At 46.9% G+C, this 27,624-nt stretch overlaps 2 protein-coding genes across 4 annotated transcripts in view; one reads left to right on the forward strand and one right to left on the reverse strand.

Moving 5' to 3' along the window:
- On the forward strand, positions 274-26,909 carry SMCO4 (single-pass membrane protein with coiled-coil domains 4). Of its 2 annotated transcripts, none has more exons than XM_021382117.1 (2): positions 274-437; positions 25,840-26,721. In XM_021382117.1, the coding sequence occupies exon 2, from the start codon at positions 25,972-25,974 to the stop codon at positions 26,149-26,151; it is 180 nt and encodes a 59-aa protein (XP_021237792.1). In that variant the 5' UTR covers positions 274-437; positions 25,840-25,971; the 3' UTR covers positions 26,152-26,721. The 2 variants fall into 2 exon arrangements, with proteins under 2 accessions (XP_021237792.1, XP_021237802.1); XM_021382127.1 differs by lacking the exon at positions 274-437 and adding an exon at positions 487-575 and having other exon boundaries at positions 25,840-26,909.
- The window catches only part of DEUP1 (deuterosome assembly protein 1), a 62,639-nt gene continuing 53,291 nt past the window's right edge, over positions 18,277-27,624 (reverse strand). Inside the window, exon 16 of one of the 2 annotated variants that reach the window (XM_021382005.1) lies at positions 18,277-19,383. In XM_021382005.1, the coding sequence (XP_021237680.1) occupies positions 19,187-19,383 (197 nt within the window). In that variant the 3' untranslated portion in view covers positions 18,277-19,186. The remainder of the gene's footprint in view (positions 19,384-27,624) is intronic. The other variant, XM_021381998.1, reaches the window with a different exon arrangement.

Here is a 27,624-nt window from a genome sequence, read left to right on the forward strand (position 1 = left end):
GAGGTTTCCTCACAGCGCCGCAGGCAGAGGAACCACGCGCTGCTCCCCAGCCCGCTCCTCTCACCGCCCCGGTGTGACACGAACGAAGACCCCGAGTGTTTCCCTCGGCGCTGCCACCCAAACGCAGCTCGGCGCTGAGGCGGCGGCTCCCTCCGCTCGGCGGCGGGCAGCGGGCAGCGGGTCCCCGGGCGTGCGGCAGAGGGCGCCCCGCGTTCCGCCAGAGCGGGGCCGGGAGGAGCCTCCGGCACGGCGCGGCGCGGGGCGGCTCGGCCGGGGAAGGAAGGAGGGAGAGGAGGAGGAGGAGGAGGAGTGAGCTGCCACGTCCTCTGCGGCGAGCGCAGCCAGCCCGCGCCTCGGCCCCACGTGCGGCGCAGCGGAGAAGTTGCCGGCGGTCGCCTCGCGCTCTGCCCCCCTCTCTCCGGCGAACGCAACTCCGGGTAAGGCAGCGCGGGGCCGCCGTCCCGGGGCGGGGAAGAGCGGGGGGGGCTCGGTGCGGGCCGACTTCCTGCGGGCTGCGGCTCCCGTTGCCGCTGGCGGGGCGCCGCGGGGAGGAAGCGCAAAGTTTGGACGCGGCGGTGCGCGGGTGGCACGGCGGGGGGAGGGGGGAGAGGGGAAAGGGAAGAGCCCGGGCGGCCCCACGGCGCGACGGGACGGGACGGGACGGGACGGGACCGAACCGAGCGGGGCACTGCGGTGTGCGGCCGTGCCGCCGGGGCTGAGCCGCAGCCCTCCGGGGATCCTCGAGGAGAACAACTCTTAGAAAGCCCCGCGGCTTCCTCGGTTGCCATTACTTTCCTCGGAATTTCGGTTCTCCAGCCGCGAGTGCTGTTGCGTGTGAGACGAGCGGGACCCGCGTTTCTGCAGCCTCTCTGGGGGGGGAGCTCAGAAAAACATTTAAAGGTGCCCCGGGCGGGGGGGAACCGAGCTGACCCGTTCTGAACGTGGAAATGCGGCTTCGCTCTGTTCCTCAACGCACTGCTCCCGTTTGCTCCTGTGCTGTACGCAGTTTGGAGCTTTTCTTTGGTTCTCTTTTTTTTTGTTGGCTACCTGGAGAACAGTTCGTTTTCTTTCCGGGTGTGTTTCTAAAGGGCCCGAGGTTCCTATCCGCTATGAAAACAGAGGGGGAAAGAAACGTCCGGGCGCTGTGGAGGTCTCCATTGCGCTGTCCTGGTCCGCCCCAAATCCGTGCCGGCCCCTCCTGCCGCTCCGTTCCGCAAGCCCCATCTTCAGTTCTTTTTGCTTTGTTCACGTTGCTTCTCTATAATGGAATAAAAGTCTGGTGGGAATTCCCCATCACCTTATTTAAAAAAAAAAGTGGGCTGAATTTCTCATGAGTGCATTTGTGGTGACTTTTTGCTCTCTCTCCTGTTTATTCCTTGCAGAGCTCCTAGGCTGAAGTTAGGAGGAAGGCAGGTCTGGGCTGCCCTCATGTGCCGTGCTCCGAAACCTCCCTCGTCTTTCTCAGGCGAATGAGCAGCTTGGGTTGCAGCCTTCCCTTGTGGTGTGTGGGGAGCGTAGAAGCAACGCCGAGCAGCAGGGAGCTGGGCTGTGGTTGTCACAAAGCCTTTCTGCCCGGGGCAGGGGGTTGATTCTGGGTGGTGCTGGAGGTCCCTCCCAACCCAAGGCATTCTGTGATTCTCTGGTTTTGTGACAGGATGTTCTGGGAACCGCCTGTTTCCCCAGTCCTCTTTCCAGCCCAGACCTGCACAGATATCTTCTGCTCCTCGGTCAGGTTGTGGTGAAGGTATTGACCCAACGCAACCGGTACAGAGCAGTACGGGCAGCGCCGGTAGGTAGAGGTAAACGTGAGCTGTTAACAGAGCTGGGCACCTTGCGGCCAGGAAAGCCCTGTTTGAACGGGGGATGCGGGGCGGCCCTTCGGGCTGTGAGCAGTGCTCTCAGAGCGGTGGGACCGATCCACTGGAGCTGTGCTTACCAGTGGGTGCGTGACTGCGTCTGTCTGGGGAGAGCACGCGGGCTTTGAAGCTGTCCCAGAGCACCGGGCTGGAGCACAGGTCGCGCTGGGGGCGGTGGCTGTCAGTCACACTTACTAGCTGCACATCTGGAGGTACGTGCTGTTAACGGGTGACAGAGTGGGCTGTTTCCTCTGGTCACTCCTGTGGCAGCGTGCTAGCAAAATAATCTGACTCTTTTTTTTTAAATCTAATCGTGTTTTTCTGTGCATTAAACAGCGAAATGCTTTCGTGTGTATATACAGTGTGCATTCCGGTGGGGTGATAGCAGCTGTCTTATGGGATGGTAGATCGACTGGATAGGAAATGGAGCTGTGGTACTTCATGTGCTGTGTAAAGCCGTTTCCTGGTACGTTTTTGTTACAGATTTTCCTCCTCCATCATCTTTCTCCCTTCCCTGTTACTTTGAAATCAGCAGGACTTGCCCTGAGGGTGTGTGCGCTACTGAGAAGCAGTGGTTCGGGGTAACTGAAAAGGGAGAGTTCTCCACAGAACCAGCCCTGGTCCCGCAGGGAGCGGTGCTGTCACAAGGGCTGCGCTTACGGGAAGATAAATTCATCTTTTTACAGTGGTACCAGGCTTTGAGAGAACCGAGCACTCATTCTCTGTGCTGAGTTGGGCTGGGTTTGCTCGTACCGTCACAGCTCCGTGCCCCAGCTGCTCCTGAAGCCTGAGCTCCTCGGGAGCGGACCTGGCATTTCTGGACTCAGCTGCTGGGTCGGCCTGCTCCAGAGCAGAACCATCTGCCTGCCTTCCTGTTAGTCTCTCCGTCATGCGCCACAAGGAGTATCTGTGGATGACTCATGCCCGTGTTGTCCCATAGCAGTTTTGTGTTGTGCGCAAATCTGGATTTCTCCATTTTTCGACCCTTGACTGCCACGCTTCAAGAAAGGTCTGGCAGGCAGATCGTGGCTGTGGTTTTCTCGAGAGATCTGCTGAGCTGATTGCTGTGCAGGGCACCAGCCCGCAGCAGGGCTGCTCTTTAACCAGGTGGCCTTTTTACCACGAGGGGCTGTATCCTGAGGAGCCTCCATGGTTGTGATGCTCTGTGTTGTTCTCCCCCCTCCCTTAGTTTTTTTTAATTATTGTAGTATCAGCTTTCCCGTAAGTGCTCGTTAAAGCCGAGAAGTTACCTTCCTTTCCATCCATATGGGAAAGAGTTATGTCGACAGCTGTGGGCTCTGTGAGGATTTGCTGAGCTCTTAATCCTGTTTGTGGCTAACAGGCCACGCTAATGTGGAAGAGCATCTCTTTCACTGTACGAAGGTCTCACCTGCCGCTGCCTTGGGAGACGTGCAGTTAAGATGCTGTAATTGCCTTAGCAGTAGTGGCGGACCAGAGGTTGGCATTGTGAACCCCTCCTGTGCTGCGGGTCTCCCCTCTGCTTTTTTATTTTGGTGAGGGATGTTTTTCTTGTTAAGACAAACCCCACAGGAATTGCTGTAGGCAACAGAGGGAGCAGGCTCTGTGTGCTGGTTGTGGCAAGCAGCCAGGGGTCGGCTATGTGTGAGCCCTGCGAGTGTTTTGAGGGGCTGAGGTGTGTGGTGCTGTTCCCTTTATTGCCGTTTGGCCTCAGGGTTTTCCACTCTCTTCTGTCCTGCTTCACTTGATTTCTTGTACGCTGCTTTTAGTTGCGAAGAAGTCACGTCTTTCTCTTTTAAAATGAGAGCTCTGTGCCGTTAGATGTCAATGTGCCTAGAAGTTTCTGACCTCTCCAGTCATTAGAAATCTTGTAGAATTTCTTGAAGCAGAGGACACGCCCCGTTCAAATTGTTCTGTATGGAAGTTATGAAAGCATAAGCATAATTTTAAGTATATTAGCAACTTGGCAGAGACACCTCTCTGGTCCATCAGCATGCTGGTCTAAACCTAATCTACATAACTACAGTGCACCGATAGGACTTCCCTTGCAGTTTCATGTGAGTGCAGAAGACGCCAGTGTCCACCCTATCTGATTACTGCATGCTATTTCAGCAGCTGCTGAAAATATTTCTGGTCAAAGGAGTTACGTTGTGCAGTTTGCTGGTGATGCTCCTTGGGGCTGGGAGGCCTTTGAGCAAAGTACCTGCTTGCCTGCCTTGCTGCTGGTGCGCTACATTGACAGCGTGCGCCGGGTAGCGACCTGAGTTCCAAACGTTTGGTGGAGGGTGTCAGTGAGACCAGGACTGAGCGTGCAGATGGAAGATGCAGGCAGTGGTTTGTGACACTGACTTGCAATATGAGAGATGCCTATTTTTTTTGGTTTCTCTTGAGTGGAGCTAGCTAACAGTACCAAAACACTTTTATCTTCCCCTTCATATCAAGCGTTGTCTACGATAGCTGCAAGGCAAGGCTGCTATGACCGTGATGTATTTCCCCTGTAACTGGCTTTTAAAAATGGGACAAAATAATAGGAAAACTCAGTGTGTCAGCCTTGAGGAAGCCTTCCTTCCTTTAGGCAGGCGGTAGGGATATTGCTGGGCTTTTCTCAGGTCATTATAGATGCCGGTGGGCATTAGAGGCCTGAAGAAGACTCTAGCTGCAGGTAGAGTGGGTGGGTCCTGCTGCACTCAGGTGGGCACTGGCTGGCGCAGAAGGTCAGCAGGCGAGCGGCCAGGACTTGCTGAGCTGGCCAGACGGGCAGCAGAGGAAATGCTGGTGCTCATTACCAGACTCCTCCATGCCTGGGTACCAGGCTGGAACTCGTGACTGCTGCATTAAGTCTTAGTGCCAGCTAGCCTCTTATCTGCTCCCCTTCACTGTTGATTTTATCTTGTTTGGCTTGCGCGTGTTTTGCGTTAGACTTTTTCTAATGATCCTTCTCTGTGCAGTCCAGTTGTCTGTGTGTTCCTTCCCTTTTTACCCCCAGCTGTTCCTTGTCACTTTGTCTGATTTTTTTCAGTTGTATCATTAGATTTTTTTTTCCTCCTTCTGTGCCTCCCTCCCACAACGTTGTTTACATTTGTTCTTCCTTTACTTTCATCTTCTTGTATTTTTTGCCTTTTAACTCTTATCCTTAGAGGAACCCGGCTTTACTTTTGGAGACCAGCCCTTTCTTATTGATTGCCAGCTGCTTTTATTGAAACTAATTTGCATTCTCTGCTCTTATTGTGCTAGACAGAGGACCAGTGATTTTGAGTAGAGCTCTTTCCCCAAAGGCTTTGCTCAGAAATTGTCTCTGTGTTTCACAAAAAGAATGGAAAATAAAGAGCAGCATCAGTGCAAAAGCTGCTTCTGCCTAAGTGAATGTGTCTGTGCCTTTGTCACATGAAGAGCAGAAACGTGGCCTGCCCTGCTGCAGCCACAGATGACTTCTCCGGGCTGAAATGAGCTGCTGGGGCAGGGGGTGCAGAATATTTGGCCTTGTGCTTGCTTACATTGGCACCCTTTGGACTCTGATGGCAGCAAACCCAATCCATTTGGGTTGGGGCTATTTGTTGTGGCGGTGCTTTTGTTCACAAGCACTTCTTTAGCTGTGTGGTTTTTCCTATGCTGTGAGCAGCTCTAAAAATTACTAAGAGTGCAAATGTGCTACGGGTAGAGAGTTGGAGAGCTGTAGCTGTATGATGGTAAAACTGGGAAAAAGATTAAGCAGGTTGAGGTGGGGGCCTTCAATGCTCCGGCACTGCCTGCCTTCAGTCAGGCTCTCTGATAAAGGTCTAGGTCTTTAATAAGGCTCCATGAGGCTTACATTGCCAAACAGAAAAGCCTTGCATTCAGCCCATCTTTATTCTGGGCTTTGTTCTGTGCTGGCGGTACAGATAATCATGCCTTGGATGTAGCAAACCTCAGGGTGTGTATTTGTCGTGCTCTCAGCCTGCTTTCTATTTATAAATTGGGCTCATTGTTTTTACACCCTCTGTCAGTTTGGCTTTGTTTGGCGCCTTGGCTTTGTGTTCTCTGGCCACAGTGCAGTGCTTAGCAGCCAGTCCAAAGAGCAGGCATGCTGCACGAACCCGGCACTGAAACTCACTGAAGTTCTTTGCATCTCAGAAGTTCATTTTCTAGAGACCTGTGTGCATCCATCTAAATGACTTGGGGTGGGTGAGGTGGCAGTGCTGCGTAGCGTTACAAAAACCAAATGGCTTCCCAAATTGACACGTTAAAGGTGGAGCTTGTAGCTATGGTATTATGATGAGTGACACGTGTTTGGAAGCTTGAGTTACCTGTGTTGAAGGGCCTTAGCCTGAGGGAAGGGGTGCGTGTCAACGTCTTGCCTGAATGTTTAGGCTTGGTAGCGCTGCTCGCAAGTCTGGCTGCAGAACTGGGCTGATTTCAGCCTGCTTCCCTCCATTGTTCGAGTGGTTCCCACAGCGGTCGGACAAACATTGAACAGGACAGAAAACAGGGTCTGTGAAAGTCAGATTTGCTCTGACATCTGACTGCAGGAACTACTTCCATGTCGTACATTTTTAAAGCCGAAACGGGCTCCTTTCTGCTGCTAATTCATTTAGCATGTTAGCTCGTTGTACAGTAATCTGTAACAAGCACACAACTGCTTATTTTTCCTGACATAAACTGGGAGAAGGGACAAAGATTTGTATACAATCATTTCATTGTTTTTTTTCCCCGTGCCTTCCAGCTATAGCACTGCTCCCTATGTGGGAGGATCAGGAAGGGGAACCTTTCTGCTGTGTGTCCAGAGTACGACACAGAAACCAGCGTTAGGAGTGAGAATCCATTTGGCTTCTTGAATCCGTGCTTTTGTTAATAGTAGAATGGGTTATTGCTATTGAACACGGTGGGTTTTTTTTTTTTTTAATAAAGTTATTGAGTTTAGCACGTGCTTAATGTGAAGCAGGGGGTGTTTCAAACGCTCAGAGAAACCTGCAGGAGTAAATCTTCACAGGAAATTCAGTTACAAGCGGAAATATTCAGGTTGATCTGTGTGTATTAACATGGGGCTCCTCCCCACCTAACGATGCCCCTCCTCATAGAGCTGGTGTGTAGCTGAACCATGTCTCGCTGACCGGCCTGCGCTTCTCCGTGTGCGCTCTCAAATCAGCAGGTAGAGCTGGATCTTGTCTGTAAGCCGTCCGGCTTTGTTATTTCAGTCCTGCGCTCCATAAAAATGCAGTGCTGAGCACTCTCAGCTTAGGTTCAGCTCTGCTCCGACACATGGCTGCAGCTTTTGAGCTGGAGCTGGCTTGCTTCTGGCCTTCTCTGAGCAGGGGTGAGGAAGGTTGGGACCCAGGCGCGCCCTGTGCCCGGTTTGGTGACTGCATGGAGGTTTGTTCAGGTGCCGTCCTCCTCCTGAGATGCCCAGTTGCCAGGGGGAGCTTGTGTCCTTGGTGACACTGGGGCATTTTGGTGCCTATCTGTAGTTGTTTTGTGGGGTGAGGTGTTTTGATTGTCTGCTGTTTTATTTATTTTATTTCATGTATTTGTTTTTAAGGTACATCTGCGCTTGATGCTTAATTTTTTATTATCTGGATGTGTTTCCCTGGCAGAGATTGGTTTTCAAATGCCTCTTTTGCAGCGGTGAAAAGAACCCACTGGCCCCTGAAGCTTTTCTACTTAATGCGCTATTTTGACCTTTTCAATCACTTTCTGCTTTTGCGAGTGTATGGTCCTGGGTATTTTACATATCCCATGTTGCTGAACTAAATGACGACTGAGGGTTTCTGAGGGATACGGGCTTTGACGGTAAATGCGAATTTTTCCCTGTGCAAGTTTGTCTTTGTACTGTGTGCTGGGCAATCCTGAAGGGGAAGTTCTGTGTGAAGAGAGGTCTGACAGATTTTGGCCTCAGCAACCCTTGCAAGTGCAGGAGAGGAAGAATTAAGGAGAACAGCTGCAGTGTGCAGAGTCTGAAGAATCCACATCAGTATATCCAGTCCCTTTTTCATGCAGTATTAGGAAGAAGGTGATGGGAGGATTCAGTCTTTCCTGTTGTGCTAGCAGAAGAGCAAGGACAACACCTGGGAGCTTGGTAAGGCCCCACCAGCAGCAGAAGCTTCCTGGGCTGTTCAGTCTTCTAAAGTACAGTTTGAGAAACAGCCAACAAAACGTGCTTTCCAGGGGCTGAAAAGATTTCCAGGCAGCGATTCCTGTTCATCCTCAGCTTCAAACTCCTTCGATCCCCATATAGCGTAATTCAAAAATATTTTTAAGCTTAACCTTAATTGAATTAAAAAGAAGCGTCGCGGCAGGGTTTTCGTCGTCGCGTGTTTGCTGAGCCACATCTCCAGGCCGGGTAAATGTCAGGAAATTCTGCTCTGTGGTGCTTATTTGCTGCCGCCCTTGGTGCCGAATTGCAGTGGATGCAGGATTGTTTTCTTCCAAGTTATCTGCAGGAAAGTGCACACGCAAGGTGGGGGATTTGTGGTGTTTTCTTTGGAGCATACCTTTTCCAAACACATTTGTGAGGGTTGCTAATGCGTTTCCTGCCTAGGAAGCCGAGGAAGTCAAAGAGAGAAGGAGATTACGGACGTTCCTGTTGCTGGAGCGCCGTGGCGTTGCTGTAACTTCCATCTCCTGCGCAGTTACGAGCTCTGCGGGAAGGGACATGCACCTTGTGTTGAAAACTCAGGTTTCCTGTTTCCCTGAGCGAGCTGGTTTCTGGCGGGGCCACTTCACTTTCACTGCTGGGCCATCTCTCATTTATTATTCTCCATTGCCCTACAAACTTGCTGGTCTCCACCAGTCCCGGAGTTAGGGTGTCTTGGCAATACAGCAGTGTAGCAGCATCAGCTGTGCGCCAGTCCCTCGGAATTCTGCTGCGGGTAGTATTTCCTGTGAATAAAGTGTTGCTGTTACACAATTCCAGGGAGCCCTGAATGTAAATGTATCAATTATGTGTCAACACAACAGCATCTGTCGTTGAAATTGGGTATCATTCATTTGGCATCAGCGTAGTGAAGATTTGGCTGACAGCCAGAGTGAAATATTCCAGCAGAAAAAGCTGCAACAGGAGCCATCTCTGAAGCAATTCTCTGAGATTCAGGTGCTCTAACGTCATTTAATACATTCGTAAGACACGAGGGACCTTAAGCAAAAAGCCTTTCAGGTTCCGTGTTCTTGTCTGCTTTTCTTTCTTTTTCATGTTCGGGTATTTTTTTGCTCCTGCTCTCCGCAGAGACGCGTGCAGGCTGTGGGATGCGTCTCTCCTGTGATTCGGCATCCTTCTTTTGACCGCATTTCATATTCCAGCACTTGTTTACAGAAAAATTCCAAGTGAATGCAATCAGCGATGGCTGCTGCGGGGAGAATTTAACTGTGAGAGAGGCAAGGCTTTCAACATAGAGAATCAAAAATGACATCCCTCTTCTCCAAAAGATTAGCAAGCGTCTCTTAGATGTTACCTAAGTAAGTTTCGCGTTCCCAGGGATGTGTATCAGGACGGTGAGTTCAGAAAGTTAAGCAAAGCCCCGAGTCTGTTAGATACCCTGATTGTCGTGGATGCACCTGCTGTGGCTCAGTACGCATTTCAGACTCAAACAAGGTAGAGAAGCAACCCTTGTGTTTAATGGAAGAGCTTGTAATGGGCAGCCATTGGGTTCTGCTGGAAGTATCTTCTTTAAAGTGAAAATAGGAAGCTCAGAGTTGTAAAGCAGAAAACAAGCCAGAAGGATGGGGAGGTTGTGTGACATATCCAAATGCCGGCGTGGTTTCCTTTAGCTGGCTAGGGCTCCTTGCTCCAAATTGAAATGATTCACCTGCGTGCTAAAGAAACTCTTTTCTAAGAAAGTGGGAAGAACAATGCGGAGATAAAAGTAGTTGGGAGAAAATATGCATTGGGCTTTCAGTGCTGAAGAAAGGCTTGTGGAATAAAGATGAGGGTTTTTAAAAGGGTTTTTTTTTGTTGGTTTTTTTCCATGAGGTTTGAAGGTCTGTGAAGTTCAGTTTCTCTCGGAGGGGAGAGAGCAGTGAAGGGGAGGGAGGTCTGTCGTATCCTCTGCATTTCAAATGAGTCGGTTGCTGGTTGGGCAGGAAAAGCATTTGGATTTACTCTGAACTGTGGACTGTCAAAAGAAATCACAATCTAGAGTTAAGTAATGAAACCTCTTTAGGAAAATCGATGCTACCTTATCCAAGCTCAATTTATTCAAGAGGTCAGCTCTGTTCCTGCCCTGGAGAAGCTTGAATTTAATCATTAACCTCTTTGTGACTGTTCATGTAACTTGTGGCTTTCTGTCTGGTACTTTATGTAAGCACGAGGCAAGATGATTGCGGAACGCTCTGTGAACACCACGCGCTCTTTGGGGAGAAAATCCCTCCGAATCCTGCATGCACTGTGCAACAGCCCCAGTGAAACTGAGAGAAGCCCATTAAGAAATCCGATTAGCTGTCTGCTCTCCAGATGAGTTAAAATCTGCCCAGTGTAGTTATCAGTGATGTCTGGCTGGTGGCTTATCTGGTCATAGTGCTGTCGCCCCTTCTACAGAGGTGCCTTTTCATGCAGCTCTGCCAGGCGTACGTTTATCTCAGCCACGTCTAACACTGAGAGTCAGAGCGATCCCCTGCAATAAATGTTAAAATCCTCTCAGCGTTGAACCTGGCGCTGTCTTCTTCTGTTCTGCCGGCCTCCTATTCAGCAGATCTCCTTGTGAGGTCTCAAAGTGTCGCACAAGCAGTAATGCACGGCAAGGAGGAGAGAGTGCATTGTGTGAAAGCAGCGCTGAAAAGCGCAGTGTTCGGTCCGGGAGTGCTGTCAGACAGCAGGCAGCGTGTTTGCTGTGGCAGTGCTCATCTCTACAATTTTCAACAGCTTAAACCAAATCCATAGTTCTTGTATTTACTTCCCAAAATTCTATTTCAAAAGTAGCTTTAGTTAATGTAATAGCCTGTAAAGTCTAAATTGTTTTTCTCCTGAAGCAGAGAGTATCAGGAAGAGTAATTCTAATGCCAGCTGTGCATATCAAACACAAGTCTGCAATCCGCTTTGTACGCGTAGATGCTCATGGCCATGGAGAGGCCGGCCTGAAGCCTGCCGAGCACTGCAGTGCCTGCTGAGGCAGGCTGCCATGCTGGAGGTGAACTTCTTTTGCCTCCTTTCTCCTCAGTTCTTCCAAGATCTAAGCAGCCCTGTATCTTTTCCAAGTGTTTTCTGTTGGCAGTTGTTGCTTTCCATCAGCGTTTGACCATCTTCTACTTTCCTTTTACTTGAAGGAGAGGAATTTTGACCTTGTTGTTTTTAAGTGCTCTACAATTCTTGTTCTTGAGCTCCATCAAGTTGTCACAGTCTTTGCCTATGCAAAATTATTTTGTATTTCATTCTAAGATGGCTATTTTGAGATGTATGAATACTGTGTTATTTCTGTTCAGATGTTAATGAACAATTTTGACCTCTCCAGTTGTTTGAAACATTAGCATGTCCTCAAGGGAGGTGAGATGGCACATATGTGGGGACAACAGGAAAGGGCTGTGCTATTCCTTTTCCCTTCTCAGAAATGGGCATTGCTGTCGTAGCTCTGGCTTCAAGGCTCTGTTAATGCCTGCAGAAAATCTCACTTCTCTGTCACACGGAGGGATAAGCAATGGCTGATGGACCCAGGTCATGGGAGGAGTAAATCTAGATATCTGCTGACCTCTCTAGCCCTTAATAGGAAAAAAGTTCTGAATTGTGCTGGAGGTAATGTGTATTGTCCATGCTTGCCTCCAAAGAAACAAAATGAGCTTTTAACGTGGGGTTTTAGACAGCCCATGTTCAGGAGCATGGGTTTATCCCCCCGGCTTTATTTAGTGCATACAGGTGCTGGGTTGGTGGTTAGCCAGAAGCTCTGCTAAACCACTGCCTGATTCTCTCTCCATATGTGTGGTTTGTTTATCTCTGTGTCCATCGCTTTTCTCAGTCTCTCTTCCTCCAGTCCAGATTAGTTTGTTTGAGGGAAACCACATTTTCGTTTTCCATTGTACTTGGACAGGAAATTCAAAGGGCAAAAAGTCCCCTCTTCACTCTCAGGAACTGAGAAGTGCTATTGCTAAATGCCCTCATATCAAACATTGGGGTCTGAACCTAATTCTGGCACTGCAGCTCTTGTACTGCAGCTCCGGCACGGAGGAACAGCCTGTTGGGAGCAGTTTGCAAAAAACATTTTGGAATGTGTCAATATTATCAAGTCAGTACTGGAACCTTATGTGAACCAGCCTCTGTCTGCTTACCTCAAGGGGAAGTTAGAGCTTTCATGTTTCCGCAGAGAAATTGTCTCACTCTCCAAAGAAACGGTGGCTTTTCCCTGGTGACTCGGTGTGAAGAAGCTCGCAAAGGCTTTCAGCAGCCCCACGTCCCAGACAGGCACCCGCAGGAAAACCGAGGTCATCTGTAATTTGGTATTTCCTGGTGTGAAATTGCCTACTCCGAGAGAAGGAGCACATTTACACGTACATTAACCAGCGTTTGCCAGCTCTTGGAATAAAGCCAGTTCTCTCAGGGCCAAACAAACACTCTGAGTGAATGAGTAATAATCTGCTATTGTCGCTCTTAATTTATGGATGGGTGGATAGAGCAGTGTTTGCCATTTTAAGTTGTCCTATTTGTTTGGGAGGCTGAAAGTCATTAGCTATCAGCTTGGAATTGTGGAGTATCTATACTACATCTGTTTATAGCTTGTTTGCTGAATATAGTTGTTGCACAAGTTCAAAACCTCCTCTTGTGGTACAGACCATTGTGGCAGAGGATGAGAATGCAGGAAGGTTACAGAAGCCTTAATTTTTCAACAAGTGCAGTTAAAAACAGTTTTTAAAACTTCATACAAATATAAACATGTATGATTTACGTTCTCGTGAAGCTAACGGCAACCTTTGTAAAACTGGGATGATTAAAAACGTCATCAAAACCTTCTTCCAAGGAGAAAGATGCATGATTTTTAATGGGAACACTTAAAATCGTTCAGCTCTAAGGCCTGGCCCATATTAAAGATTGCAGAGAGGCAAATAGCAGAGCATCCCTGTGGAGCAGAGTCTGAAGCGTTCTGAGTCGCTCGTAAGATGAAATCCTGCTCGGAACGCCCTGCGAAGTCTTCTGAGAGATCTCTTGGCAGGTTGCAGAGAAGCCTGCAATATCGCACCTGAACGCATAGGCAGGAGATGGGTGAGAATTACAAACCTCACGCGCCAGCCGCTGAGAGCGCAGCAGCACGGTGCGGAGGTGAGCATGGTAACTGATGTCTGGTTTCTCTGACGAACTGGCTCTCCCATCCGCTTCTTTTAGCCTTTCTTTCACTTCCATGCGTGGTTATTTCTTTCATTTCCTTTCTCATCTTTTCTCCTGCACTGTGGGGGCTTTCTTGCTCTTTCTGTCCAGGCCTCGCTATCCTCCTCACCTCCTTGTGCTACATCATTGTTTTCCCTCCCTCCCTCCAGTGGCGTTAAACTTCCTCTCTATGCTCTTGCTAAATGAAATAACAGCAAGAGGGATCAGTGTTGATGCTGTAGGTAAGAGAATGCCCACAGCCCAGGGCGCTGGGCTGCAGCCACTAACACTGTAAGCTGTGGAGGATGGGTCAGTGGTTTGCCAGCCCCTCTGAAAGGGCATTTCTGGGTGGCAGGGCCTTAGCTGCCCCTTGTTCTCCACTGGCACCATGGTAAGATAAAAAGCTAAAATAATCCCCACTGGAGAGAAGGTCAAATCATACGTGATCCAAACCTGTCGTCTCCTGGACTGTGGGCACCCATGCCCTGCACGTGCACAGTTCCCAAACCATCCACGTGTCCTGATGCCTTGATTTACGCTGTTACAGGCTCAGGGTGCAACCCAAAGTGTTTTCATTGTTGAATGCCTGCTGTTGTGTTGAAGAAAGGGTCTGCTGGACTGAGTGCTCCAGAAGACGCACTACCAAGTGTGGCCGATGTGAGCAAGGAAAAGAAATGAATTATATTCTCAAGCACTGGTCAGTTGGATCTTGATAAAAATGTTTAAAAACCAAACCACCACCACCATCAACAACAAAAAAACAGCCCACAAACCCAACAGCTTGGAGGAATGTTTCTTGAAATTGCTCTAAAAGATGGAGCTATTGAGATTAATATGAATTAATCTATACAAAGTAAGAAAGATACCTCCTTAGATCTCAGCAGCAGCAGCAGGTGCTTGCAGCATTATAAATAGAAAGCAATACAAATTGAGGTGCTTATTAAATTTGCCTTTATGATGCTTTGAAGAATTGCAGAGGAACAGAAAGGAAAAATTACCAGCGGCGCTGGCTTAGAAGGGTGACTTAAAATAGCTGTGCTGCCAAAGAAACCAGAATGTAAACTAGAATAACTGATAGACTTGTTCAAAAAGGTTATCTCGCAGCAATTGCTCCCTCACACGGAGAGATTGACTGAGAGCTTTGCAGAGATGTGATTGAACAGCGGAGGGCTTAATTTTTTGGACAGTTTTAATAAAGTATGGCATTTTAATGTATTTTCCAGCAGATTGCACTCTAATCCTTTCTGGGGTTGCCTTTGTTTCAAAAGTTTTTCCTTGTTTCCTTTTGGCCCTTCCCCCCGTTGACAAAAACTGGTTCTGTAGGAAATGTTCCGGGTTGGGAAATGGATTTGTTCAGAATTCTTGCTGACTTTTTGGATAAGGCTTTAGTGAGGATCCTGTGTGTCCTTCAGCATTTTCCAAAACTCGGGAAACACCGCAGCGTCTCCACGGAGAGGTGGCTGAGCAGGGCAGCTGACGAATTGTCTTGTAGACCAGATCAGAGCAGCAGGCTCAACGAGCAGAGAGACCATTAAAAATGAATCAAAATCAGTGATTTTTAAAAAAATTTAATTAGATGCTCAAATTGATTGAATTTGGCAGGGAGTGTACTAGGAAATTGCGGCGTGGGGAAATCAGGCGTTGCTGCTGGGAGCAGGGAACTGGCCCGTGTGAGATGCTGGATCCTACCTGCTGCTGTGCTGCAGCACCAGCAGGATTGGCGGTGGAGATGAGTTCTGCTGGCCGCAGCATCGCTTCCGCACCCCTCTCATCTCCTTCTCCTTTGGGAAAGGCACGGCTGGTGCACAGGCAGTGAAGGACCTGCATTAGAAATGGAAGTAACGCACGTACCCATGCAGCACAGGTGAAGTCATTGCGGTGTGAAGGCGGAAAAATGAAGTTCTGCTGATAACAAGGCTCCTGGCTTCCACCCAAGATCTCCTTGGGACTGCACATATGGTCTTACCCGCTGTGAAGTGGTTTGTGTGCCATGCTGACTTGATATTTTTTAGCTGTGGTTAGCAATTCTGTTGCATCCCTGTGCCTATGAATTGTTACGTAGGGCATATAAAGGCTTGGCGTTGCTGAGTGTTCTGGAAGGTCACTTGTACTTTCTGCTGGCTGAATGACAGCATTGAATCCATAGCTGTTTGGTGAATGCTGTAGAGGAGCTTGCAAGGCATCCTTTCACTTCCCCTGCTTGCTCATAATGGGCTTCCAGTACGCACACAGCTCTGTGCCGTTTGCTTTTGCTTTGGAGTTTTGAGCTGCAGGAAGCTCCTGCAAGTAGGATTGCAAACAGGAGTACATGCACAGGTGGTGCCAGAAGCAGTGTTGGAGAGGCAGAGGGCTGGTGCTTAGGGGATGGCTTTGCTGGGAAACTCCCTTTGCTTAGACTGTGCAAAACTTTTCTTTCTGTCCCTGTCTTTTTTCTTTTCTTTTCTTTTCTTTTTTTTTTTTTAGATCTTAATTAAACTTTCTGCATTTGAATTAGTTTACATTAATGTCACACTGTCCTATTATGTGTAAATTGACAGACACTAACAGGGATTTGATCAGCCTAATCCAGCTGTATGTAATTATGTGCCTTCTCCTTAAATAATTGCAAACAGAGTCTATCAATCATGGCAGGGGAGCCTGCTGCTTTATAATAATGTGGGATTGTTTAGTGAAATGTAATAAGACTTCAGGTTTCAGCTGGGAAGTAAACAGAATGAGATTTTAATGAGGCCAGTGATAGGAAAACTCCACACCCATCCTGCGCTGCAAGTCTCAGTCCTTATCTTCCCTTCCCCCCACCCCCCAAAAAAGGTGTCCTGATTGCATTGTTGTCACGTTGATTTTTGAGAACATTTCTGTAATTTGAAAGGAATTTGGGCAAAGCGTCAATTTCTGGCTGCCAGGGAGAGTCCCGGCCCTCCCAGTGGTGCTGTTCTAATGTAAGGTGGTTTTTATTTCATTCATCAATGACTTGATTACCCAGATCAAGGGCGTGCAGAAGGCCACAGAAGTGGAAATGAAATTGGCCATGTCACTTCTGCACAAGGTTGCAAACACGTGCCCTGCTTGGAGAACAAGTAGCAAAGGGAGTCCCCTTTCCTGGGGAGATGGATGCACTACGAAAGTGGTTCCCCTACCACAGGCACCCACTTCAGCTGTTGTGTTTGGGTGGACTTCTGTGTGCTTCAGTTATCTGCCCTGCCACGCAGTCCTCCCCTGGCATGTGGACAAGCAGGGAAAGGCAGGCACAGTGCCAGCAGGCTTTCCTCAGCCTCCTACCAAAAACCCATCTGTGCCAAGAAAACCTTGAAAAACCAGAACTTCAAACAAGCCCTGAAGGGAGTGAGTTTGAGATCACAACCCCTTGTTCAGCGGGCTCTGGTGTTGCACCCACTTTGCTTTAAATCTGCAGGTACCTCCAAGATACTTCCTAATGCTGTGAGCTCTATTGTCAGTGCAGCACTGCCCGTTCTGCCCTGCAGGACTGCCTCGGGAGGGTCTCGGGAGCACAGCACCCATCTGTCTTGCTCTCTGCTATTGCAGATAGTTCTGTAACTTGAGCTAGAAGAGGGAGATCTCCCTTTGTGCCTCCTGAAGAGATTGCTGCACGAGTAGTTGGAGGCCAGTGTGCTCAGATTGTCTCCTGGTCAGGAAGTGCGGATGCTGTTTCAAGATGTTGTCCTGGTATCTTGGGAGCTGTTGCCCAGATTTCCTCACACATCAGTCAGAATCCATTGCTCCCCTCCACACTCACAGCCCCATTGCCAGGCCACGCTCCCCTGGCCTTTATGTTTTTGTATTTTTAGGCTTACCAATCCGTTCTTGCTGTGGCTGTGGATTTTTTTGCCTGCCAAGTTTTAGCTTGGACTGAGTTTTCAGTGCCAAAGTTTTAATGACAGTAGAATTAAAATGAAAAGCTGTGACAGTTGCTCAAGTCCCGTGTTTGCATTACCAAACTGTAACATCAGCCTTCAGACTTGCGGGCGCTCCGCCTGGCTGTGTCTTAGGGCTCTGTTTCAAACGTGTTTATAGTGATGCTGTCTCACAGAGCGACTTTTTGGGAACTCGGTAGTTTGAATTGGAGAAGTAACAAGCTGAACACACGCTGGCACATAAGAAATGAGAATTTCCCATCTAGGCCATCGGCAGCCCAGAGGAGGAGAGCTGCGGCCCTGCGGTGACAGTTCGGTTTGTGGCACTGAGTCAGCAGTGACAGCCCAGGTCTCGGTGGGCTCATGGCCCCGGCGCAGCGCCGTTGGGAAACGTAGATGATATTTGCACGCTGCACTCCGTGTGCTGCACGTCCTCTCAGAGGCCAAGTGCTGGGAGTGAATCGGCGAATTTTAGGGGATTTGAGCCCAGTGACTGCTTTATTTATTTAATGTGGCTCTTTAGAAACGATCTGAATTTCTGTTAGCACAACGGAAAGATACATGTTTCGTATCCAAAGGATTATTGTCAGGAACAGCTGAGAAAATTAGTTTTTAGGAAAACAGCTGAGCAAACACACAATATGAAGTCATATGCTGGGTGTTGTGGTTTACTGCATTTATGTGCAAGATCATCTGTAGCTGTGTAGATGGAGAATGGCGAGGTTTTCTTTAGAGCCCCCCGGGGAACTGAATTCATGCAGTGACAGAAATGACCTGTTTGTTTTTAGTAAGCGTTAGTCCTATTTTTCATCGGATTCCCTGTTGCAAAAGTTGTCTTGATACTGATTCTTTATCTGCAAGGAAAAACGTTACTTGTTGCCCACCTGTTCATAGAGCAAAAGGACTAGCCTGCTTATTTTTTACTCCATTCACTTCATGCTTCTGTGCTGCATGCAGGGCAGATTGGATTGCTCTGCAATGCTGGATGTGCTGAAATACCATCACCTCATCTCTGTTTAACTTTACCTTTGCAGATGCAGAAATCCATGGCTTTTTGCTTCTAATACAGATTACTTGTTGTATCCAAGTCCTCAGAATAGTGAAAACCGTACTGAAGTGGCTTTTTGCTTTGACAGCCTTGCAATCTCTGACTTTCTGGCAGTATTCAGTGATGGCTTTCATTTTCCAAATGCTGTGAGTAGTTTGGAGACTCTCAAAGCTGCATTTACAGTAAATGTGATGCTGCAGTAATGATGGGTCAATTCAGATTCAGTCTGTAATATGGGAAAAAAAAAAGCCAAACACCTTCAATAAAAAATAGTGTTAAACTGACATCAGACAGCATCTTAATAGTTCCATATCGTTATGTGTGTAATTAAAAGCCTTTACCCTTGAAAACAGAGTTGCTTGGATTTGTTAATCATAATTCTTTGCTACGGTGAAATAGACAGGTAAATTCTTACGGGGCTAAGAATGGCTTCATGCTGTAATGTGAAAATCCATTTTTCACAGAGCAGCAATTTTTCTCTTAATGCTTTTCTCCATTCTTAGCGCTGTCTGAAATCATGACATAGTGTCACTAAAACACGAAGGTTTCAAATGTAACATTCCCAGCATTATCTTCAGCTGTGCTTCCATTCTGCTGTGTAACTTCTGTTGAAAAGACCTGGGTTTGGTGACCCAGAGCATCTGATAGCGCAGCAGCAGAAGTTACTCGTGTCACACTGAGCTCTACCCAAGACTCCTATCTGGCTTCCTTTGCTCTTTTTGCATTAAGGGGACGTCTCGTACAAATTAAGTTTATTTTTTAAGCGGGTAATGCTTGCATCTCTGTGTTAATGGCCCCACAGAGCTTCAGTGCCAGAAGGAACTGTCCTGCAGCTGGAATATTCTCTCCAGCGGGAGGCTGCTTTTGTGCTGCTGGAAGTGGCTGTGGGGGAGGGAGGATGTGGTTGGGATTAAAGTGTTACGGTAATCTTCCGGGCAGACTTGCTCTTTAGGGTTCAGCTGTTTCAGTCATATTGGCAAATCTCTGCTCTATCCATCTTTGTCACCCACACAAGTGATTGCACAGAACATTTTGCTTCTTTGGAGCCTGTTGCATAATGAAGATTTTTTAACTATCTCTTTACATTTAGCATTTAAAAAGTAGAGTAATAATCGTCCTTGAAAGTGGTTCGAAGTCGTGCTGGACAGTAGCTGCTACAGTTGGATAAAAGCTGTTACAGTCAGGTTTTTTTTGGAAGCCCTCTCCTTGGAGGCTGGCCCTCAGGGCATGAGGTTTCAGGTGCATTGGATAGCAGACCCTGCGGGAGCTTTGTGCTGGTCCTGTGCTTCCCCAAGTCCTGCGCCCAGGTTGTGGCCACCTGTGGGACCAGCGGCATTCTGCAGGGAAGATACAAGGGTTGTGCTTTTCCTCTTACACCTGCAAAAAGTGAAGCACAAGAGAAACCAATGGCAGAGCTGGAGCTTTGCCCGGATGGTAGGAAAGGCTGTGTGTGGATCTGAGGTCTCTGGAGACCCCATCTACAGCTCTGTGCACGGTATTCCCTTTGTAAATCTGCCCCAAGCTCCTTCTGGAAGATGTCTGGCTTTTTAAAATTCCTATTTAGCTGCATCTGCAAGCTGGCCAAATCCCATCAGAAACTGGTGACCTTGCTGATGCTGCTCTAGCCATGGCCAGATCTTAGAGTTGTAAATCTGTGCTCCATATGAAATCTAGAACAAGGCTTTTATTAAATTTTACCCAGAGCTTGTATAACAATGTTACACACGGTTCAATCATTAAAAAAATAAATCACTGATGTGGTTTCAAAGGCAGGAAATGAAGTGGGGTCTAGGCAACAGCTAGACATTAATTAAGGTGGAACCAAGAGCACTGCTATTTCAGCCAATTTGCTGGCTGGGTCATGCTTCCTTCAGCTCTGCCAGGAGCTGCCACCTCCTTGTGCTGGTGGCCTCTCTCCATCTCTGGCACTCAACTCCTGTTCCAGCCTGCTCATGGTGGCTCCAGCTGCTGGGCCCTCAGCACGAGCCTGGTAACTCAAAGGAACAAGCTGGTAGGCTGGTGGTTTGAGCTCTTCCTCAGCTTACTTGCCATGCTGGTGCATCCTAATGTCGGTCTCTTTTCTCAGGTGACAAGCGATAGGGAGCAAGTAAACTGCCTCAAACTGTGCCAAGAGATGCTTCAATTTGATATCAGGAAGAATTTCTTCACGCAAAGGTGGTTAGGGATTGGAAGGTGCTGCCCAGGGAGGAGGTGGAGTCTCCATTCCAGGGGGTATCTAAGTTGTGTGGATGTGGCATTAGGTGACGTGGTTTAGTGGTGAACTTGTATTAGGTGATGGTTGGACTTGGTGATCATGAAGGTCGTTTCCAACCTAAGTGATTCTATGACTTTGAACTACAGGTTTTAGAGGCTTTTCAGCACTACAGTAATCTGAAGAGTGTTGTCTGCATATGGATCTTTTTCCCTACTGCTGGCAAGCAATGTGAATGCAGCATGTCCTCATCTGTTGTTCTGTTGTTTGTTTTTAATGTCTCAGTAACACACATTGCCCTATGGGAAAACTTAAACGATAAAAATTAATTCTTGTTGGATTATTTGCTTGAATTTTGAGATATTTTGCTGTTCCAGAAATGTTATGGTGTCAGTAGCATCATCCAGGGGCCAGGTTAATCCAAAGTGGTTTGCAAATGCTTGTTATTCGGGGTTTGGAGAGAAATTATTCAGCTTAAGGTGGTTAATAAGTTTGTGCTGTAACGTTAACGATAATAAGTTCTTCAGACGTCTCGACATGTGATTACGCTGAGTGCAGCTAAAAGAAATCTGTGCATGTGTTGCTTGTAGGAGATCCCGCATAGCGATACCCGGCAGCGTTAGTGCAGCTGGAGGCAGTCAGCTGTGCCTTCCCTGGCGCCCAGGAGTGGCCACGGGCAATGTGAGGAGCTATGAACAGCAGGTCACTGTGGTTAGTGTTAATTTTACAACAAAAGGAGACAACAGATTGCTGTAAAATCTGGTGGGAGGGTTGTTGGTGTGTTTTGAAGGCTGTAAGTTCCCTTAAGTTTCACTGCTACCTCTGCTTAACCATATTTGGCTGCATGAAGAGGCTGCCAAATGCTTCAGCGCTGATAGGAGTAACTTTGGTAAGTCTAATCATTTGTGCTCTTATGTTTTGAGGTCAGCTCTGCAAAACAGTTCAGAATAACTTAATCCAGAGGTTATAATGAAGAGCATTTCTACATAGAAAAAGCAATTTGGATGATGAGCAGGGAGGAGTGAAATTGCACTAGCTAGACTTTGAGCAGGGTGCTAACTTTGTGAGTTTCTATTATGTTGAAGAATGACATTTTTAGCTTTGTCTTTAGTAGCTTGAACTTCTAAGCTTTTGTTCTGTTCAAAACCTTAGGTTCTCAGCGCCAAGTTGGAGCAGTGCAGGGTTGGATGGGCAGTCTCTGTGAAGTGGGTGTTCCAAACAACTGTGTCCAGTCAATGCTCTTTTTCTTGACATGGTAATCAAGATGGTTTCTTTTTAGCCAGCAGGTTCCTGCTTTTTGGGTAACTTTGCTACACTGGACTTAAAAAATAAATAAATAAAAAATAGCATCACCCCGTGCAATTCCATAAAAGGAAGATGAAGTTTCAGTGTACCACCAGGCTGCTGTGGGCTATGGATATTTCACTTCTGCTGGACTGTGTTAATCCCTTCTGTTGGTGTTCAGACAAATGTCCCAGCCAAAGGAGTCACTGACCGGTAAAAGCAGTAGTTGAACAAGGTTGGTGTTCACTGCCAGCCTTGGCAGGTGCTTGGGCTGAGCTGAGCAGCTGTTAGCAATGGGAAGCAGCTTTTGGGATGTATACAGGGTGTGACAGCAAGCCCTCTCCTGTCCAGGGATGACAAGGAATGGAAAGAATACTTTCTTTCAGCTTCTGTTTGAGGAGAAAATGTGAGTTTCCAACTCTTCAGCAGAATGAGTTGCTCTCTGAGCTTGGAAATGAGCTTATACAAGATTGCAGTACCCATAAGCCTTCACCTTCTGATTGCCCATCTGATAGCGACTTGACCCGAGATATTTTAAAGAGGCAGTGGTAACCAGCTTGTTAATTACAGACAGTGCTGTATTATTTCCTTCCTCTCCTAGTCTGAATTTGGCCTTCCCAGTGAGCAAGCAAGGTGATTACTGGCCAAAGGAGGACAGATCTCAGAAACATGAGATTTGTTCTCATGGGCTGTGCACACTTCTTTCTGGTAGTGAGATCCTGATGCTGCCATCCTGGCTCTGACACTGACTTGCTCGGCTGAAGCTGTCTGCTCTTTCCATATCTGCTCCTTCACGTCCATAACTGCACAGTCACTTGGCTTCCAATGGAGTCCTTGGGTGGCTGGTGAGAGACATGGAAGTGGATGGGGATGGCTCTTACTCTGCTAGCACAAACATAGGTTGCAGAATTTTGTCGTATTGGAACTGAACACTTTTTAAAGAGCTGTTTCATACCAACAGGAATATACCAGCAGGTGTTACATCCTGGGCCTTTCCTGTGGGTGAGTGCTGTCTCCTGCAGAAGCTCTATGACCGTGGCCTCACATCTGGGCTCCAAATGGCAGCAGGAGCTGGCAGCAACTTGCAGAGATTCCCTGCTTCCATTTTATGGTTCAATTAAGATGAACGCTAAGGCTCATCTACCTAAAAAACTGTGGGCCTGTTTCTGTGCAAGTCCATCTCTGCCTGTACCAAAGCCAAGTAACCCAATCTACTGGAAGCGTGTTTGGGGATTGATGCCAGATTCCCAAACTGGAGAGCATCAGCTTGCAACTCAAGTGGTGTTGACATTTGCGGGAAGGCTTTATGTTCTAAGCTGTCAGATGTTAGCTAGTGTATGTCATTAACTTGGTGTAATTTTGCTTCAGAATGAAATATTCAGTCAAAAGAGACTTAATGTTTTTAATGTCTGGGTAGCAAGTGATGCTGTGTAGAGCAAGGCATACATTTCTTGTTTGAGAAATTGGTTTCACGGCAACTACTGTTTGTTACTATGGCACACAGTGAGTCCCGAGGGATTTTACTGTCCATCACTTCTTAGGTCATGTGAATAATCCAGATATAAAACCCACTGATGTACACTGACAGTGGAGGCAGAAAACAATAAGAAAATACTGAAATGCTCTGCAAATCTAGTTGTCCCAGGGGACAGATGTAAAGCTTTATTCTACTTAGTGGTTTCTTTAGAGTTTGGTAACAAAGCTTGTGACCAGAGCAGGAGGAAAATGGAAATGGAAGGGGTAAGCAAAAGAAAGACTTGGGTTTTGCCAGAAGAAATCAAAGACTGAAAAGAACCCACAGCGGCATAGATTGTGCAATCGAGGGTGCAGTACCAAAGACTCTCTCTGGATCCATAAGAGAGCTGAGAATTTGCTGAAAGAGAGTTAACATCTAGTATTCAAGTAATCCTATTTGTTCAAACAGACTGGAACAGTGTATTGTGTGTATTTGCTCCATCCAGTTCCTATGCCTCTTTGTTATGAAGTTCACTGACCACTTCTGGTCTCTCTAAATATATCTTGTATTGCAATTCTAATGCTGCAGCTTGTAGAAGGAAACCATTTTCTCTAAGACTTGAACTTTATTGTCTTCTCTTTTGAGAGTCATCCCAGTCACCAAAATTTTCCATTTATGCTTTATGAAAACTGAAGTGAACTGTTTGCCTTGGAGTCTGGGTTGAATTTGCAAAGAATAAGACCAGAAGCATCAGCTGCACACAGAAGTCCTGTCTGCTTGGTGGCTAGTTTGTTTGTTTGCTTAGATGGCATCCAGGCAAGACTGTGGGAAAACACAAGTACTGACCCAGCACCATGAGATCATTCTGATAGCTTGGTCACTTCTGTAAGTTCAACCTACTGTTGGATGAGATTCACAACAGGCAGACTGCTGTTGTTATGAGAAAGGATGCAAACATTTCTGTAGTTGCACCCAGCTGGTAGGTGGGGACTCTTGTTTTGGAGGTGAGCATTTAGCCTGGTTTTGTTGTCTGACTGACAAACGTTGACTGATAACACCAACAGAATGTGTCTCACTTTCAGTGAGAACCATTTCTTTTTTAAGGCAACCATAAGACAACTTGTAACACTGACTTGTAATGCTGTAATGTTCTACGATCATAGAATCATAGAATGGTTTGCATTGGAAGGGACCTTTAAGATCATCTAGTTCCACCCCTCCTGCTATAGGCAGGGACACGTCCCACTAGACCAGGTTGCTCACAGCCCCATCCAGCCTGGCCTTGAATGCCTCCGGGGGGGGACATCCACAGCCTCACTGGGTAACCTGTTCCAGTGTCTCACCACTCTCACAGTAAAGAATTTCTTCCTAATATCTAGTCTAAATCTATGCTCTTCCAGTTTAAAGCCATTTCCCCTCATCGTGTTGCTACCTGTCCTTATAAAAAGTCCCTCTCCAGCTTTTCTGTATGCCCTCTTCAGGTAATGGAAGGCTGCTATAATAAGGTCTCCTGGAGCCTTCTCTTCTCCAGGCTGAAGAACTCCAGTTCTCTCAGCCTGTCTCTGAAGGAGAGGTGCTCCAGCCCTCTGATTATCTTCATGGCCGTCCTCTGGATCTGCTCCAACAGCTCCATGTTCTTCTTGTGTTGGGTGCTCCAGAACTGGATGCAGTACTCCAGGTGGGGTCTTATAAGAGCAGAGTAGAGGGGCAGAATCACCTCCCTTGATCTGCTGGTCATGCTTCTCTTGATACAACCCATCAAGACGATGCATCAAGAAGAAAGGAAATTGCAGTAACACACTAATTTCTTCATATGTTATATTCTTGGTGTGATGAAGAACCATCAGTTCATAGTTAACTTTGGGTTCAGCTAAAGAGGTAACCTCAGCAGCTGTAACCCCCCTAACGAGCATTCATGTGGCCTGCACGGAGCTGCTGGGCAGTCAGAGCAGCAGGAGATGTGGCGGAGGAACACAACCACACAGGCAGCCTCCTCCTTCTCCCCAGCAGTCAGGGGTGTGCATGGCTGTAGGCAGTGAGGGGGGAAAAACTTCCCCATGCACTTGGGTCTGGGAGTGCTGGCATCCAGTAGGTGTCCTTAGCTCAGAAAGGCTTTTGTGTCGAGCTGTGTTTTTGTTAATCTTGCATGATAGATACTTCCACTTTTATAACTCGTGTAGCTGATGCTTCAGAGCAGTTATTAATGACTTATTAATGACTGCTTGTCTAAGCCAGTGATTTGTCAGCAGGCTGATTATCACTTGGGATATTTTTTTCATATAAAAATGACAGCTGTAATAAGAGACAGCACTGAGTCATGCTATGGTTTAGACGTTGTTCTATGGCAGCAGAACCAGAAGTAGAAGTTCAGCACTTTCCCTGTGTTTCTTCCTGTTTGAGTACTGCTGATTCCCATAAATACCAGGTGTGGGTGATAAATGCTGAATGCTTTTCCTGATGACAGGGTGCGTGCGTGTGCTTCCTGGTGCTGCAGATTTGTGGGAAGCCGCAGGCCCGTAGTTGGGAGCCGGCTACCAGGCGGGCAGCTGCGCTCTGTGTTGATGCAAGGCTCATCGACATTATGGTTATTAAGTCTTTAGCTGTGTTATCTTGTTTGACTTGGAGGATAAAATGTACAGTGCTGGACTTTGTTCTGGCTTGATACAGGGTAAATTCAGTGCTCTTGGACAAATAACACCGTGAGCTGCTGTTCATTGTGGGGAAAGCGTTACCGATGAGGTGAATGAACACGCGGTGATTCAGCTGCATAGATGTTGGTGCCAGTTAGGTAAAAGTTTTACCCGGAGAAGCTGCAAATGGTTTTAATAGCTGTAATGTATGTAGATTTTGCTTAAAATACTTTTTCTCTCTTCTCTTGCAGTTTCTAGTGAGGCCAACCATTGGAAGGAGAAGGAATTTTTCAGCCCCTTGTTTCAAGTGACCTCAGCCTGTCCTCTGCAGCTCAGCTCCCTCTGCTCCCCCATTTTGGTGAACAAAAGGCCCTAACTGGAGAATGAGGCAGCTAAGAGGAAAGCCCAAAAAAGAGACCTCCAAAGATAAAAAGGAGAGGAAACAGGCAATGCAAGAGGCCCGCCAACAGATCACCACGGTCGTGCTTCCCACGCTGGCCGTCGTAGTACTGCTGATTGTTGTGTTTGTTTATGTAGCGACTCGTCCAAATACAACTGAATGATGCAGCTTTTCAGACCTTCTAACTTTGGGGTATTAATACTTTTATCAAGAGCCAAAAGAAACTCTCTGCCGCTCCTAATACTTTACAAAGGAACTTGCTGGTACCTTCAGTCTTTCTCTTGGTTAGGATTCCACCGTTTCTCTTTAGGAATGTAACATAAAACGTATTAGTGAATGTGCCAGTACGTTTTATGGTCCAGTTCATGTGCCTTTCAGACTTTTACAATGGTGTTTTTCTTAAATCTGTTTGAAGTTCTATATTGTAAAAGGAAATTCTGTTCTGCTATAAATTTGTAAAAAATCAGCTTTCAGCTTTTATCACTGTTATGGATAATGTTGCTCCCATGAGCTCTTGTATGTCTATTTCAGAACTTCCAAAGAAGTACATTTCTTCTTTGTACTTAATGTCATATGAAACGCTTTGATTCAGAAAGGATATATTTATTTTTTGAATAAAAGAGAGAAGTCTTACTTGGAATCTTATTTTGCAAAAAAAAATGTGACTTATTGTGAAAGACTACATTGTGTAATAATTTTTTCATTAAACTCTATATAGTTCACTCAAAAAGAATTTCTTTTTGCAGTGAGATGCGTACGTGCAAAGTGAATACTCAGGATCCAGCAGATTGAAGTTGGGAAGGCAGATTCTACCATTTCTGCTGTTTTTGGTGAAGTAGCTAACTACAAACTACATAAACACAATACGAATGTTAAGTATTTAAATCCATGAAGTGGCAATAAAAGGTGGTTTTGGATACAGCCCTTGGTTATTTTATTTTAAATTTAATTTCCATAAGGGAAGGAAAAATGACAGTATGTCTTAGGTCTCTGATCTCATTCTTTAAGTAAGCTGCTCTCTTCTGATATCCCCCTGCCTGCTTCACTTAAAGGGATCTGTAAGCATTGCTTAAACTGGTCACATTCTGACTTAAATGATTCAGTAATTCTGTATTGCTCTAAAGCCCTTTCTTATCCAAGTATTTTAAGGCACATAGTAGGCCTTAAACTTCAAAAATCTTGTGGGAGGAAACCTGACAGTACTTGACTGCGGCTAAAATACAGACCAAGCAAGAAAGAATGTGATGCTGTGATGCATGGAAGTGTAGTGGGAAGTACGCTCAGGCAGAAAGTCAGAGACCACTCCAATCTTTACGTCAGGTGCCATCTTCCACCGGTCCCAGTGTGGTCAGTGGGACTGTTTGTATGCGTGCCTACAAAAGGTTGTTCTCCTGCTTCTTGCATTAACTCAGTGTATTGTTCTCATGCAGAATGCTATGAATGACCAAACTTGTTTTGCAAAAAAAACCCCACCAAACTTAGCAAATCCCCTGCATTAGGCTTTGTCTTAAGGCAAATGTTCCCCAAGTGGGACGAGACTATGACTAGCTACAGAATAACCCAATTCAAAGGGAGGTACCCATCCCGTTATGCTGGGATGGTCACTGCTATTGATAGTACCCAGAATTAAGCATGT

Source organism: Numida meleagris, chromosome 1 (assembly GCF_002078875.1).
Source record: "Numida meleagris isolate 19003 breed g44 Domestic line chromosome 1, NumMel1.0, whole genome shotgun sequence".
NCBI classification, from domain to species: domain Eukaryota; kingdom Metazoa; phylum Chordata; class Aves; order Galliformes; family Numididae; genus Numida; species Numida meleagris.